The 15,350-nt window shown below is 46.7% G+C and overlaps 1 protein-coding gene across 2 annotated transcripts in view; it reads left to right on the forward strand.

Moving 5' to 3' along the window:
• The window catches only part of VPS13D (vacuolar protein sorting 13 homolog D), a gene marked incomplete at its 3' end in the record, with an annotated part of 245,737 nt that overhangs the window by 77,371 nt on the left and 153,016 nt on the right, over positions 1–15,350 (forward strand). For both annotated transcript variants that reach the window (XM_080692050.1, XM_080692051.1), the window contains exons 32-37: positions 3,007–3,162; positions 4,764–4,974; positions 5,664–5,738; positions 9,683–9,871; positions 11,250–11,339; positions 14,189–14,329. In XM_080692050.1, coding sequence (XP_080548176.1) covers positions 3,007–3,162; positions 4,764–4,974; positions 5,664–5,738; positions 9,683–9,871; positions 11,250–11,339; positions 14,189–14,329 — 862 coding nt within the window. The remainder of the gene's footprint in view (positions 1–3,006; positions 3,163–4,763; positions 4,975–5,663; positions 5,739–9,682; positions 9,872–11,249; positions 11,340–14,188; positions 14,330–15,350) is intronic.

Below are 15,350 nucleotides of genomic sequence, written 5' to 3' on the forward strand. Positions count from 1 at the left end.
GTTGAGCCCTCTGGTCCTGCAGGTCTAGCCCTGGTGCACCTGTGTAGGTGAAGCAGCAGTCCCTGTCTTCCCGCACGCCCTGTTGTGCCCACGTTCAGTGCTGTCCTTTGAAGAGCCTGGGCTTTGGGGTCATGCAGGCCATTTAGAAAAGGAGCTGAGAATTTTCTGTATTATCTGCTCAGGAATAACCGATCTATACAAGGGCAGCTCCAGAGAGTCATGCCTGATGTAAAGGACCTTGTCTCCAGCAGTGATGCTTTAGGCTCCCGTGTGGTGTGTGATGGAGACAGTTGCACTGGACTGCCCTTCCCAGTCTGGACATTTCATCACGCAGTAGAAAGCTAAAACCGCGCTGGGCTGTGGAGACGGCAGGGAGACGTGGCAGAGTCTCGTCTCTTTCAGATGTTCCTAATTCCCTGGACTCAGCTGCATTCCTCTCGTTGTACTGTTAGGATTTCGGTCAGGGTTCCTCTCCCCTTACAAGTAAACGTTTGTGCCTCATTTTTTCCAGTGGTGTGGCTCAGGGTTTGAATGATGAAAACGCTTTTTTACTTTGAGCAGTATATGGTACTTTTGGGGGTCAGTTGTAGTTGAGTAAAACATGCAGAGTTTCTGCTTCTTGACCACTCGTTTCTGTAACATAAAGAAAGCTCAGTGTGCGAGCAGGGAGCTTGTGCTGGGCGACGTGAGCCGATCATGAAATCACAGCTCACCTGTTTCCAGGATGCCACAATGCCAGCTTTGAGTGGAGACCCTGGTGACCGAATGATGAACTTCCAGGTGCAGTGGGTTTTGTGTATGAGAAGCCCCTGCAGGAAAAAGGAAAATGAAAGTTTTCTGCTCCAAAGTCTTCGAAAAATGACATGGCCTGGCAAAATATCTGAGATTCCTGGAAACTCCTCTCGGTCTGTGTACTGTTGTACTCGGTCTGAATCCTAAGACCCTCTTGGTGCCTCTCTGGGGGAGAATTTATAAAGCATAGTGAGTGAATGTTGAAAATAGCAAAGGGCCTTGGTGCCACGTGTGTTTGGTAGCTCTAGGAAGTGCCCCACAGGGGGGTGGGGGGGTGGGAGAAAAGGCGTCCTCAGATGAATCCCCGCTTCCTAGCTTTGTACTCTTTTTTTTTTTTTTTTTGTGGTACTGGGGTTCCTGGAAGCCCTTCTACCTTAGGGCTACACTCCCAGACCTATTTTATACTTTTATATTTGGAAACAGGGTCTCTTAGTCCAGTGCGGCTGGCTTCGAACTTGCGCGATCCTCCTATCTCCGCCTCCCAAGCGCAGGGATTACAAGCGTGCGCCACCACGCCCGGCTGTACTCTTTCTTAAACACACAAAAATTTGGTTCCAGAGTGGAAACCCTCTGTCACCTCCCTCTGTCTCCCCACAAATATATATTTTTTATCATTTTACTTTAGAATACTTCAAAGATACATAAAACAAACAGAATAATGTACCTATCACCCAATTCAATAATTAATTTTACTTTTTTGCTGATACTAAGGATTGAATTCAGGGGCGTTCTATTTCTGAGCTGCACCCCCCCCCAGCCCTATTTTATCTTTTATTTTGAAACAGGGTCTCACTAAGTTGTAGAGGGCCTCACGAGGTTGCTGAGGCTGGCTACGAATCTGTGATCCTCCTGACTCAGCTTTCCAAGTACTGGGATTACAAGCATGAACCACAATGCCTGGCTTAATTTTTTGTTGTTGTTTTGATTTTTTATTTTGTTTTTGTTTGGTGGTGGTACTGGGGTTCCTGGAAACCCTTCTACCTCCGGGCTACATTCCCAGACCTAGTTTATATTTTTATTTGGAAACAGGGTCTCTTAAGCCAGTGCGTCTGTCTTCGAACCTGCGCGATCCTCCTGTCTCCACCTCCCAAGCGCAGGGATTACAAGCATGCACCCCCATGCCTGGCCTTAATGTGTTTTTAATGATGAGATTCTGAGAGGGGAGAAAATAATTTACCCCCAACCTTATATATATAGTTTCTGTTGACATTTGGTGTGTTTCTTTTCTTAAAAGAGAGCCAAACTGCAATATTATTTTGATTGGGCTATGTTTTCATATTTATATAGTGTTATATAACGATCTCTTTACATTTTATATAATCTTTTCAGTTGTTTTTTTATTTTTTTATTTTTTGGTGGTACTGGGGTTCCTGGAAGCCCTTCTACCTCCGGGCTACACTCCCAGACCTATTTTTACATTTTCATTTTTGGAAACAGGGTCTCCTAAGCCAGCGCGCGCGGCTGGCTTCGAACCTGCGCGATCCTCCTGTCTCTGCCTCCCAAGTGCAGGGATTACAAGCATGCGCCACCACGCCCGGCTTCAGTTGTATTTTTAAATGGTTGCAAAATATTCCATTAAGTAGATGTGATGTAACCTTGGTGACGCTTACATTTTTTAATTGTTAAAAAATACTTCAGTGAGCCAGGCACAGTGGCACACACTTGTAATCCCAGCATTTGGGGGGCTGAGACAGGAGGATCATGGCTCACAGAAAGCCTCAGCTACGTAGCTCTCTACCCCTCAGCTAGGGGGTGCAGCTCGGAAGTAGAATGCCCCTGAGTTCAATACTCAGTACCACCAAAAAAATAAAATTAATTATTCATTTGGGTGATAGGTTCATTACTCTGTTTATTTTTATGTATGTTTGAAGTGTTCTAATTTGCAAGTGTTCTTGCAACTCAGTGAGACCCTGTTAAAGAATAAAAAATAGGGCTGGGTGTGTAGAATGCCCCTGGGTTCCACCCCCAGTACCATAAAAAAAAAAAAAGTTCAATGAAACTTTCTATATTTTGCATTATTTCTGTGGCCTAGTTTAGGATTACCGAGGCAAAGGGCACGAGTTCTGAGCCTTAGAGGATGAATGGCAGAACCGCTGTGGCGCCCTCTGTACGCCTCCCCGGGCCCACGCAGGGCTGGTCCTGAGGTCTCCGCCTCGCTCACGGAGGGACCTACTCGGCGCCCAGCGAGCCTCCACGTTGCCTCTCACCCTCCAGGTGTTCTCGTGCCGCCTGGGGAATGAGCAAGACACGGCCCTGTCGATTGTTGATCCTGTACAAATTCAAGTGGAGCTGGTGGGGAATTCATCTTACCAGAACAGTTCTGGATTGATGGATGCGTTCAATAGTGAAGATTTTCCGCCCGTCCTCGAGGTAAGGATGGAGAGTCTCCGTGGCTCTGTGATACCGTCCAGCCCCGCCCTGCTGGCCTCCTGCTCACTCTGAGCCCAGCAGTGCTTCAGTTATTTCTCCAGATACAAAGTAAATACAATGCTGTCTCTACTCTGGTTGGTCTTATAGTTTTGGGAGGATCTTTTAATTATCTAGTATCACCTTTAAAGTTCTGTAACACAATTCAGTAGAGATAGAATAGTCCTTGTGAGTGGGGCTCAGGGTCAGGGGAGTCAGGAGGAAGCGCTGGTGTGAGTCTGTGGAGAGGAGGAGGGAGAGGGGTCCACTGGAGCTGCCACGTTAGTGGTGCTGGGGAAGGTGGGAGGGTCTGACAGGGGGGTCGGGAGGAGCCAGGGGCCTGGAGCACTTGGCGTTTACCTCTCCCTCTCCCTCTCTCTTCCTCCCCACCCCCATTTCTTACTGAGCCCTCGGATTGCAGGTGTGTGCCACCGCACCTGGCAGTTTTATTTCTTTAGTAGGAGGGGAATAATTAGTCCATTTGAATCACAAGGGATTGAAAGAGGAAAGTCATGTTGGCTTTCAGTCTTAGTGGAATAATGAAAGGCAGGCCGGCCGGCCAGCAGCCATCTACACGGGCATTTCCACCAGGTCCAGGGTCACCCTGCTCACAGTGACTTTGTGTTGGAGTCTGTATGCTTTACTAGTGGTAAAGGGATCCAGTAAAGACTGAATTTCAGGAAATACTAGTGTTAAACTTGACTCATGTAAGGTTGTGTTTGCAAGAAGAGACATGTTTTTACTGCCACGTAGTGTGTGTGTGTGTGTGTGTGTGTGTGTGTGTGTGTGTGTGTGTGTGTGTGTGTGTGTGGTGCTGAGGATGGAAGCCAGGGCCTCACGCATGCTAGGCAAGTGCTCTTCTGCTGAGCTGCACCCCAGCTCCAGGAGGAGATACAGCTCATTGGTTGGCCAGCTTGTTTCAGAGATTTAAGAAACAAAATTTGAGCCAGGTGGTAGCGCACACTTGTGATTCCACTACTTGGAAGGCTGAGGCAGGAGGGTTGCAAGTTCTAGGACAGCCTCAGCAAATAGCAAGACACTCGTTAACCTAGAGAGACCCTGTTTCAAAAAAAAACAGGGCTGGGGATGTAGCTCAGAGGTAGAATGCTCCAGAGTTCAGTCCCTAGTGCCATAAATAAGTAAGCAAGTAAATAAAAATATAAATAAAATGAAATCGTTTATGCAAAATGGGTGAATGAGTGTTACCACTAGGCAGTCCTGTCTCCGCAGAGCCATTTTCTGACCCTGTGCTTTAATGATTAATACCCTTGTATGAAAGTCACCCTGCTGAAGTATAAATCGCTCTAGTAATTAATTCAAAAATACTCATAGCTGATTATTTTTTATTTGCTACAATTTTGTGACCATTTGACCCCTCAACTGAGCTATATCACCTCATGGTTGTTAGTGCTTAATTTCAAGGTCTTTGCAGTTTTTTAAATGAGAAGTTTGTTGTAGTTTTGTTGGACTTTTAGAACTTTTAAATAGGAATTACATCTGTAAGAGGCAAGGATGCAAAATCAAACGTAACTCTAAAGAAATTGCTGCGTTTTCAATTTTGTTAGATTCAGCTGCACGCCCTGGACATCAGACTCTCCTACAATGATGTCCAGCTGTTTCTTGCCATTGCAAAGTCCATCCCGGAGCAAGCTAACACCACGGTGCCAGACGCAGCGGCCTTGGAGGCCGAGCCCTTCGGCGGCCACCTTCCAGGTGCGTCTCGCGTTGGCGAGGAGATGAGAGAAGGAGCAGGACGTGCCTTGGACCCTGTCCTGGGTAGGTGTTAATCGGAAGCCCACCCTGTCTTCCTCATAGCCTTCTTTTTAGCTTTTAAATTTTTCCTTTGCACAGTTAAGTTATCCCACTTCTAATTACTTGTCATTAAGTATAATTGTAAGTCATACGTATGACTTAAATTTTTTGAGATTTAAAAACAAACAAGATACCCCAAACCAACTTCTCTAGCCTACATTTTTCCCTCTTTTAGTTCCTTCCAGAGTTATATGGCCAAGGGTCAAGTTAAGTTTTAAACTCTGAGACGGTTTCTCCAAACTTCCCTGAATAATGCTGAGTTGTAGGCTTAATCTTTTAAAACAATCAGCATGAGAATAAAACTTAACATTTCAGGGTACCTTCCATAAAGGTCTGTATTAGGAGCTCATTTTTGCCTAGGGAAGTAAAATCTTTAGTTACCATTTTTGAATCTATCTCTTTTTTTTTGGGGGGGGGTGTTTGTGTGTGTGTGTGTGTGTGTATGTTTATTTATTTTTTTAAATTTTTAAACAGGATCTCACTAAATTGCAGAGGGCCTCACTAAGTAGCTGAGGCTGACCGCGACCTGAGATTCTCCTGTCTCAGCCTCCCAAGTACTGAGATTACAAGTGTGCGCCACCACACCCGGCTCTTTTTTTTTCCTTCTTTTTTAAATTTGACTATGGACTAATTTATGTAAAATTATTTCCTAGAGCTACAACTGGCTAGACTGCAGGAGCTGGGATTCAGTGTGGATGATTGTCGCAAAGCCCTGCTGGTGTGCCAAGGTAATTTGAATGAGGATTCATTAGCTGGTGATCATCCTGAAAACGCGCTTCTACTCGTGCAAGGTGACATGGAGGGCAGTATGTATTTAGAAGACCCTGCACGTGTGTCCTGGGAGCTGAATGTAATCCTGGCTTGGTAATAGTTGAGAGCAGCAGAGTTTTCTGTGGATCAGAAGGTGGGCTCTGGAGCCGACCGACTGGGTCAGACACTTCTCAGCCTCCTTCCCAGCTTCTTATTAGGGATCTGGGCAAATTGCGTGGCCTGTCCTCCCAAGGCGTCTTTCTCTGTGAAATGAGGACGAGAGACGCTCGCTGTAGGACAGGGCCCGGCATGCAGAATGTGCCCTGTGAAGGTCAGTCCCTGTTCCTCGTGGCGGCGTGGTGATGGCAGGGATTGTGACAGCGTGACCGTGTGTCGAGCGCCGGTATGGCAGGGATTGTGACAGCGTGACCGTGTGTCGAGCGCCGGTGTGGCTGTCTGTGTTATTTGTGGAGTCTCAGCCTTCTGAAGTGGGCATTGTCCCCACTCCAGGTGAGGAACCTGGCTTAGGTAGGTAGGTGAGCTTGTCTGAGGTCCCCTGTTAGTGTGGGCCGGAGGCTGCCTCACTCGAAGCCCGGGGTCTTCCACTGTGTCGCTGGCACCTCCCGCCGGGCTCCCCTTTCTCTTACGAAAGACAAATGCAGCCACTGCTGTATTTCCTTCCAGTCCTTAAAATTGTGTGCACACGCTTATCTTTCTATTCCTCTAGATAATCTACTGTGCATATCCACACACACGCACAAGCGCGCACACACGTCTCCGAGCTCACACAATGTATTATACACTGATAGATTGTACAGTAGTTCTCCTTTAACTGTGGCATGGTTTCACTATCTTTGGTTTTGGTTACCTGTGCTCAGCCTTGCTCTGAAAATATTAATGGAAAATCCTAGAAATAAACAATTTACATCTTTCTGAGTAGTGTGGTAAAACCTTGCTCTGTCCTGCCCAGGACACGGACCCTCCTTTGTCCAGTGTATCCACCCTGTGTATGCTGTGCGCTCAGTAGGCACATGGTAGCTGGCTCAGTTAGCAGTTTGTCACAGTACCCCAGTGTGTGTATTCAATAACTCTATTTAACTTAATAATGGCCCCAAAGCACAAGAGTAATGATGTTGACAATTCAGATATGCCAAATAGAAACTATAAAGTGCTTCATTTAAGTGAAAAGATGAGGTTATTGACTTAGGGGAAAAAATCAAATGCTGAGGTTGCTAAGATCTGTATGCTAAGGATAACTCTTCTGTCCATGGAAATGGGAAAAAGAAATTTGTGCTTGTTTTGCAGTTTTATGTCAAATTGCAAAAGTTAACAGCCACAATAAATGCTTAGTTAAGACGGAAAGGCATTAAATGATAGGGCTTGGTACTGTCTGTGGTGTCAGGGGTCTCAGAACCCCAGGGAAAAGCAGGACTACTATATTACAAATATAATTTTATTGCCCCTTTGTTGGGAGTCAGAACCAAAGAATTCACGGACACAGGACTGAAGTTTCTGCCAGAGTAGAGAACTCAACTCCCCCAGGGGGAAGAAGAGCCATGAACTCCACCCAGCCATTACTTTTATTGGGGGAATTAAACAAAGAGGGTCAGGGTTAGAGAAGGGCAGAAATCAACTCAGGCTGTGCCTAAAGCAGGCACGATTAAACTATTACTTATGACAAGTTCTGATGGAGACTTCTTTCTGAGCATAACAGGACATGGGTTCAAGTTGCACGGGCAGCATACCTGACCCACATGTCTGCATGTATGCAAGGGGCATCTGCTCCTGGTCCTCACTTGTCCTCCATGTTCTCAGAAGACTCCTTCACCTCTTAAATGTTTTATTGAATTATCACTTTATTATAATATGCTTAGCCGGGTGTGGTGGCACACGCTTGTAATCCCAGCATTCGGGAGACTGAGACAGGAGGATCGCGGTTTGCAGACAGCCTCAGCTACTTAGTGAGGCCCTCTGCAGCTCAGTGAGACCCGGTTTCAAAATAAAGAATAAAACATAGGGCAGGGGCTGTAGTTCAGGTCGAATGCCCCTGGGTTCCATCCCTAGACCCCCCCCAAAATAAATATATATATATATATATATATATATATATATATATATATATATATTTGCTTAACGTTATATCAGCAACATCTTCCTATATCATTAAAATTATTTGTAAACACTGACTTGTTTTTACATTGACACTAAGGATATATTATAATTTATTTTACCATTCTTCACTTGTTTTATTTTCTTATATTTTATGTTCTCTTAGTATTATGCATAATTCTATAATACATAAATTATGCACAAATCTAAAAGAACTTTGGTCTTCATCTTTATGTGTTTTCTGGGTAGAGAGACTTAATATTTGTAAGTAGTAGAGCAAAGAGCAGAAATAACAATTTTCAGGCACTTTATTTGAATTCATAAATCCTTTTCTAATTCGTAAATCCTTTTCTAAAAAGACTGTACCCAGCTGGGTGCTGCGGTACACACCTATAATCTTAGTACTCGGGAAGCTGAGGCAGGAAGATCAAGAGTTGAGGCCCGCCTAGCGCTTAGCGAAACCCTTCCTCACAGTAAAAATAAAAAGGGCCAAGGATGTAGTTCAGTGGTAGATCACCCCTGGGCTCAGTCCCCACTTTCAAACACACACGCACATACACACACGCACACACACACACGCTTGTGCCCCGTTACGCTCTGCCCAGCTGCGTGTGTAAATGCCTGCCTCATCATGTCATAGTTATGTCAGCTGTAACCTTTCATCTGGCAAAACGTGAAGGTGGAACGTGAAGGTGGGCTCTGTGTTTCTTAGCTTTGTTTTTGCCTGCTCATCATTGCCTTTTGGTTTAACTAACTTTATATCCCTTTTTTTCCCCTGTGCTTTTCACTCTTTAATTCAACCATATATATATTTTTAATGTTCTAAGAGCCTTTGGGATTCCTTTATTAACTACAGCTACTTAGTTCCTTCAGTGATAAAGATGATAATAACAACTGTTCATGTTGCCTTTGTTAGATGCCAGGCTCTGCTCTGGGACCTTTACGTGTATTCCTTTATTTCCTCTTCGTACCAGTACTCTCATTAAGGCTGGAGGGCACAGAAAGACCGAGTAGCTTGCCCAAGGGCAACCGCTAGTGAGTACAGGACAGGACCTGCAGCCGGGGCTCTGAGCTCCGAGCCTGTGCCCAGCCACGCAGGGTGCTCCTGCGTGCTCCCAAGCCTGTGCCCAGCCACGCGGAGTGCTCCTGCCTGCTCCCAAGCCTGTGCCCAGCCACGCGGAGTGCTCCTGCGTGCTCCCGAGCCTGTGCCCAGCCACGCGAAGTGCTCCTCCGTGTTCCGCTGCTGGCCTCGAGCGCGTGGATGCATTTCTCTTCCTCCCTTCCCTTCCCGTCCTTTGGCTGGGATGAGGCAGGGCGTTAGCGTCTGGCTGTGTTAGGCAACTGATGTTTAGCAGCCATACATTCCACATGTACAGTTCTTGCATTGCTCTCTGTTCTTAAGGAGTTTGTGAGTGGCCGAGAAGACAAATTATGTACAAAGACCCGAGAGCGGCTAACAAAGCGCCCATCAGCGCGAATGCAGACTGCGTGGGGAGGGTCAGGTGCCTGAGCACCGGGGGTACCAGGGCCCTGGGTCCCGTCCTGCCCTCCTCCCTCTGTCCTGCAGCCGGTGCCGCAGGGGGAGGGCTGGCCTCCCGCGGGCTTTGTGAGCCAGATCACGGGCGTGGAAGCCCGAGTGGAGGGAGAGCGTCTTTACCATGCTAGTTTTCTTTATGTCTCTGAATACGTCTGGGATCAAGGCTCTTTTGAGTCGCTCAGTAGGTCCCTGTAAAACCTCCTTACCGTTTCCTCTGTGAGATGCTGGGGTAGCCATGGAAACTGGTGGAACTGATCACTTTTTAATTTCTCGAAGGCCAATTGAAGAAGGCAGCGAGCTGGCTGTTCAAGAATGCGGAGCCTCTGAAGTCCCTGCCCCCGGCCCCCAGCAGCCGGGCCAGCCCCAGGGTCTCCGGGGTGGAGGTCAGAGCCGAGAGCGTGTGCATCTGCTTCATCGACGACTGCATGGACTGCGACGTCCCTCTGGCGGAGCTCACCTTCTCCCGTGAGTGTGGCCCGCAGTGTTCTCGGGGACTGCTGAATTATTTGGGCCCATCTCTTTTTAAAGACGTTATTCTTACCCTCTTTCTAGTAGTATGTGTTAAGTTTAGGCAATGGTTTTACATATGTTTTTCATTACGTCTGTTTTAGAGAAATTTGTATTTATTTGCCATATGTGGCCTTCAGCCTATAGCTTAGGAATCATAGAAATAGTCATCGATAACATTTCCATTACTTTAAGAGCTCTGGCTGAATAATTCCTGATCTCTCCAGTTTGCTTTTTATGTATTTGATTATCGTAGTGAATACTGATACTAAAGGCATTTGAAGGTAACCCGAGAAGATAATGCTTCTACCTCCTTTCTCTCTGAAATGTAAAGCCAGACTCTTACTAGAAAGCTCCACTTTGCGTCTTGGGTAGAGGGTCTCGTGAGAGGTGAGACGCTGCTCCGGTGTGAGCGTCCTCTGGGGAAGGAAGGGGGCAGTAGAGGAGAGCGGTGTCCGGCCGTGTGCCCTCGCAGGCCCACAGGAGGAGCTTCTGAGGACAGCGGGCGAGGAGCCATGCTCGGGGGCTTCTCCTCTCCGTCTTCCAGCCTCTTCTCCCTTCAGGCAACGCTTGGTTCTGGCTCCCGTCCTGTCTTCTGCACATTGCAGAAGCTGCCCTTGGCCCACTGTTTTCAGACACTGCCAGGCCACTTGATTAAAAGTAACAACTGGAGTTTTGACAATTACTATGAATACTTTTTTCTATAGAGAATAATTAGATAATCGCTTAGTTTTCTATGGTAACCTTAAAATTTTGAGCTAATATTTGTCAGGACATGCCTGCTGTCAGAACTCTGATTTCTTTTCACTTATCTGGGTAGAAATACCTTTTCATGTTCTCCTAGGCTTTGGATAGACCTGTATGCCAGAGCTAGGACTGGAGGGAGGAGAACGAGACCCTTGCTTTACCTAGTAATCAAATAATATTGTAATGCAATATACATATTATTTATTTTTGTGTGTGGTACTAGGGGTGGAACCCAGGGGCATTCTACCTCCAAGCGGCACCCCCAGCCCTACTTTTTATTCTTTTATTTGAAACAGGGTCTCACTGAGTTGCAAGGGACCTCACCAAGTAGTTGAGGCTATTTGCCAACTGCGATCCTCCTGTCTTGGCTCCCAAATGCTGGGATTACAGGCGAGCACCAACATGCCTGTCAGTGATGCAAAACTGATAACAAAAAATGCATGATGAACAGAATATCACAATGACAAAGGAGAACCTATGCTTTCTGGGAGCCCTACATAGTAGCTGCGGCTGATACCTGATGTGCTTTGTCCACAGAGGAGAGCTTTGCGCCCGCCCTGCCCCACAGCCAGTTCCCCTTTCATTGCAGGCCTGAATTTCCTGCAGCATGTAAGAGCCAGCCCTGAGGGCTACGCCCACTTCACCCTCTCTGGAGACTATTATAACCGTGCACTGTCAGGTCAGTATAAGGCAATATTATTATTGGATTTAAGAAATAAATTCAGATGTTTGCTTGAGCCCATTGCTACATTCATTTTACCTGTGGGTGGGGGTGGGGTGGGGGCGCTGCAAAGCCAGTGACGGTGTAAGCTCAGGAGGTAAAGACTTGGTCTAAAACTTATCTGATGTGTTGCAACTGAATCATTTAAAATGTTTTCATAGTTAACTCTCTTTGATCCTACAGTTTGGCTCTTACCAGAACACGGTATTGCTCAATAGTGAAGGATCATTTGTTTAGTCCTGATAATACCTAAATTTCAAGAGAGATTTATGTCCATGCACGTTGTAAGCTCCCAAGTTTCCTCACTCACCTCTCGACCTCTTTTTGTTTCACTAAAAGTGTGCTGAGCCAGCTCTAATGCATATTCTGCCCCCCCCCCCGGCTCCCTAAATGAGACACAGTTGGTCAGTGCACACTGTTTTTCCAGAGACATAATACGTGACTAATACCATGAGGCATTTTCAGGTTTCTTTCTTCCCACTGGAAAGACCAAGGTAAGGGCCTTGTGTTACTCCGTTTTCCATTACTATATCAAATACCCAAAGCAGGCTACTTTATAAAGAAAAGAGGTTTATTTAGCCCACAGTCTTCAAGGCCCATCGCTTTGGGCCCTGGTGGCAGAGGCGGCATGACAGGGTCATGTGGAGTCAGGGCTCAGCGTGACCTGCTCTTGCAGGAACTGACTCGGGGTCCCTGAAAACTATGTGAACCCTTCCAAGGGCACGCCCTGTTACCTGAGACCTCACGCGTGCCCACCCCTAGAGGTCCCACTGCCTCCCCCATGGGCACACTGGGGACCTGGCTCCAACACAGGAACCTATGGGGACAGGCCTCGTCTCAACCACAGCAGCCCTAAGCGAGCTGAAATCAGAAGCCGTCAGCCGTCAGGGCCACGTGGTTTGAGCTGCAAGCTTCTTTGCCTTAGGAGAAGTCAGAGAAGCTCCCATCAGAATCTCTGGCAGGTGAGAACAGTAAGCAAAGAACTGCTGGGCAGGCTCGAGCCTGCAGGTGATCGCCCCTTTGGTCTCAAGGAACAATTCACCTCTGTCTTCCGTGCTGCGGATAGTTCTTGAGTGCATATCACATTTAATTTTATGGTAGTTAACATTTTCCCTCTGTCTGGATCGACTTAAAAGTAACACTCTTCTTTCCTTATTGTTCAAAATGTTTAACTTTAGAATAAAGGCCCCAGTCTTCATAGCGGAGAAACTCTTGCAGGGCATATGGTAGTTATTTTTCTGAGAATCATTTATTTTTCTAGTCCAGATCTTGCTTACTTTTAAAGCTGTATGAACATGTTCACGTCACTAAGTGCCAAGTAAGGAGACTCACGTACCTACTCTGTTACTGGATTGGATTTGCACTATTGGCTGATTAAATGAGTTTATTTATTATTTATTTATTTATTCATTCATTCATTTATTATTTTTGGTGGTACTGGGGTTCCTGGAAGCCCTTCTACCTCCGGGCTACACTCCCAGACCTATTTTTACATTTTTATTTGGAAACAGGGTCTCCTAAGCCAGCGCGCGCGGCTGGCTTTGAACCTGCGCGATCCTCCTGTCTCCGCCTCCCAAGCGCGGGCATTACCAGCATGCGCCACCACGCCCGGCTAAATGAGTATATTTAAAAATGTGAAAAATGAGTCTTTCAAATTACAGAGGTATACCGTGTTTCATACCCAACAGGCTGGCAGAAGTTAAGTGTGGCGCTACTAAGTTTTGGTGCAGTTAGGAGCCATAGTCCCCGCAGTTAGAATTGCTTATTGGTACTACCACTTTGGAAAACATTTCAGCATAACCTAGTAAAGTTGAATATACGCGTACTTAATCACTGACCTATACACTGATTTCTAGATCTGTCTATACCCTAGGGACTCCCTGGCCTGTCTGTGCTCAGAAATACAGGCAACACTCTTTGTAGTAGCATTCTTTCTAATAGCAATAAAACTAGAATTAAATGAATGTCTTTCAGAAGTAGAATGAATAAATAGTATATTCACCTGGTGGGTTTCTCCTCGGTGAGGAAAACAGACCCATCTTGGCTGTGCTCACCACTGTGACACAAATGTCTGCTCAAAGACTTGTACATCAAGCAGAAACCTGCGAGAGAATACACACGGGGATTCCCACGCGAAGACCACATACAGGATCAAATACTGTGTTCTTAAGACACGCTGACTTGTGGGACAGAATTACAAGAGCAAGGGAGGGATTAACTAAAACACCCATGGCTGGCTGGGGGCGGGCCGTGGGAGGAGGGAGTGGCCTTGGGTCTGTAAAGGAGCTTGTAACTACTTGAGCGGTAGGTATGAGTCAGTATGGTAATGTATGTTTGTGAAATTCTTCTTGTACATATGACATATTTTAAGATAAAAAAATTGAGAAAGTTAAGTTAATAAGCTTCCTAATGTAACTATTTGTCCAACCAATGGGTTGTTCACATAACCAAGAACATCGAATGTAATATTGACACCACTGTATTTCTTTTCCAACTCGAGTCTGAGACCCCTTTCTGTGTTTCTAGTGGCTCAGGAGCAGATCCTACTTGCTCTAACGTAGAACAGGGCACGGATATGCTTCCTGCCACCCTGAGGACTGTGGTGGGATACTTACGGTGTCCCCCCCCCTCCCGCCCTCTGGACAGCACGGACGCCTATAGGTGACCTGTAGCCCAAGGCCCGCTTGCTGTGACCTTGGGCTGGGGCCCTTCGGCTCAGCTGTGTCCTGCACAGCGTTTGTGGACTGTGCTTTCCTATGAACTCTTGCGCCCTGCTGAACAGATGTCTGCTGTCCTGTGTTCCCCAGGCTGGGAGCCGTTCATTGAGCCTTGGCCATGCTCTGTGTCTTGGCAACAGCAGGCAGCTAGCCGTTTGCATCCTCCTCGACTGAGGGTGGAGGCCAAGGCCAAGCCCCGCCTGGATATCAACATCACGTCCGTGCTGATTGGTGAGTGCAAGGCTGCCTGTCATAGACTGGCACCTCTCTACGCGACTTCCTACCTGAGCCTGTCCATCCTAGCCGGGTGAATGCTTGCCATGCCTGGCATCTCTCATTCACCGTAGCTGCTCTCCTGGTAAGTCCTGTCCTGGGCGCAGGTGTCTTCCTACACCATTTCTCCAGAGTTGGCATCCCATGTTAACGCTCTCTGTTTAGTTTCCTTGGCTTTTTGTTTTGTTTTGAGGTGGGGTTTCCCTCTGTAGCCCAGACTGGCCTTGAACTCCTGGGCTTAAGTGATCCTCCTGCCTCACCCTCCCAAGAAGATGGGACTACAGGTGTGTGCCACCACATGGCTTAACAGTGCTCTCAGTAATCAAGCAAGTGGCCATGATGAACGTTCTCAGTGCCTGGTTACGAGGGTTTGTTAAACGTCCCAGACGTGAGTTGAGATTGACTTCTTTCAGGCCAGTCACAGAATAATTCTTAAAGCTATGATTTTGGCTGTGTCTTTAGAGCAGAGTACACTGCCTGTGTTGCTTCCCAGTCAAGTATCAGGCTGACCTAACTCCGCAGTGGACTGCTTCACGGGGCCGCCAGGGTGATGGTGTGCTCCTAAAGCTGCTCTGTAGCCCTGACGTTCCTGGATTTGGTACAGCGGATGAGAAGCACTCTGTCTTTTGTGTTTCTACTATCTAAAGCCAGAGTAGCATTATTAGAGTACCAGGCATTCTGTGCGTTTACGGTTTCATTTATTAGCCTGCATGATCTGCCTCCGATAATCCTGTAGTTATTTTTGAGGAATATCATGTAACATGTCAGAGCAGGCTGTTAAAGCCTCCGTTGCCTATCCCTGTCAGAAAGAGAGAGGGCGTCGGAAATGAGGCCATGAGGTTTAATCTCCCAGATTAAAAGCCCCTATTTCAATAATCCGAGTTCCTCAGTTGCCTGCTTGGATACCCCTGTCACCTGTGCATAGTGGTTTGGCCGTAGGGTCCTTCTAAGCTCTATTATTTTGATTTCTCTATTCTTT

This window comes from Muscardinus avellanarius, assembly GCF_963383645.1.
Source record: "Muscardinus avellanarius genome assembly, chromosome: 3".
Classification (NCBI taxonomy): Eukaryota; Metazoa; Chordata; class Mammalia; order Rodentia; family Gliridae; genus Muscardinus; species Muscardinus avellanarius.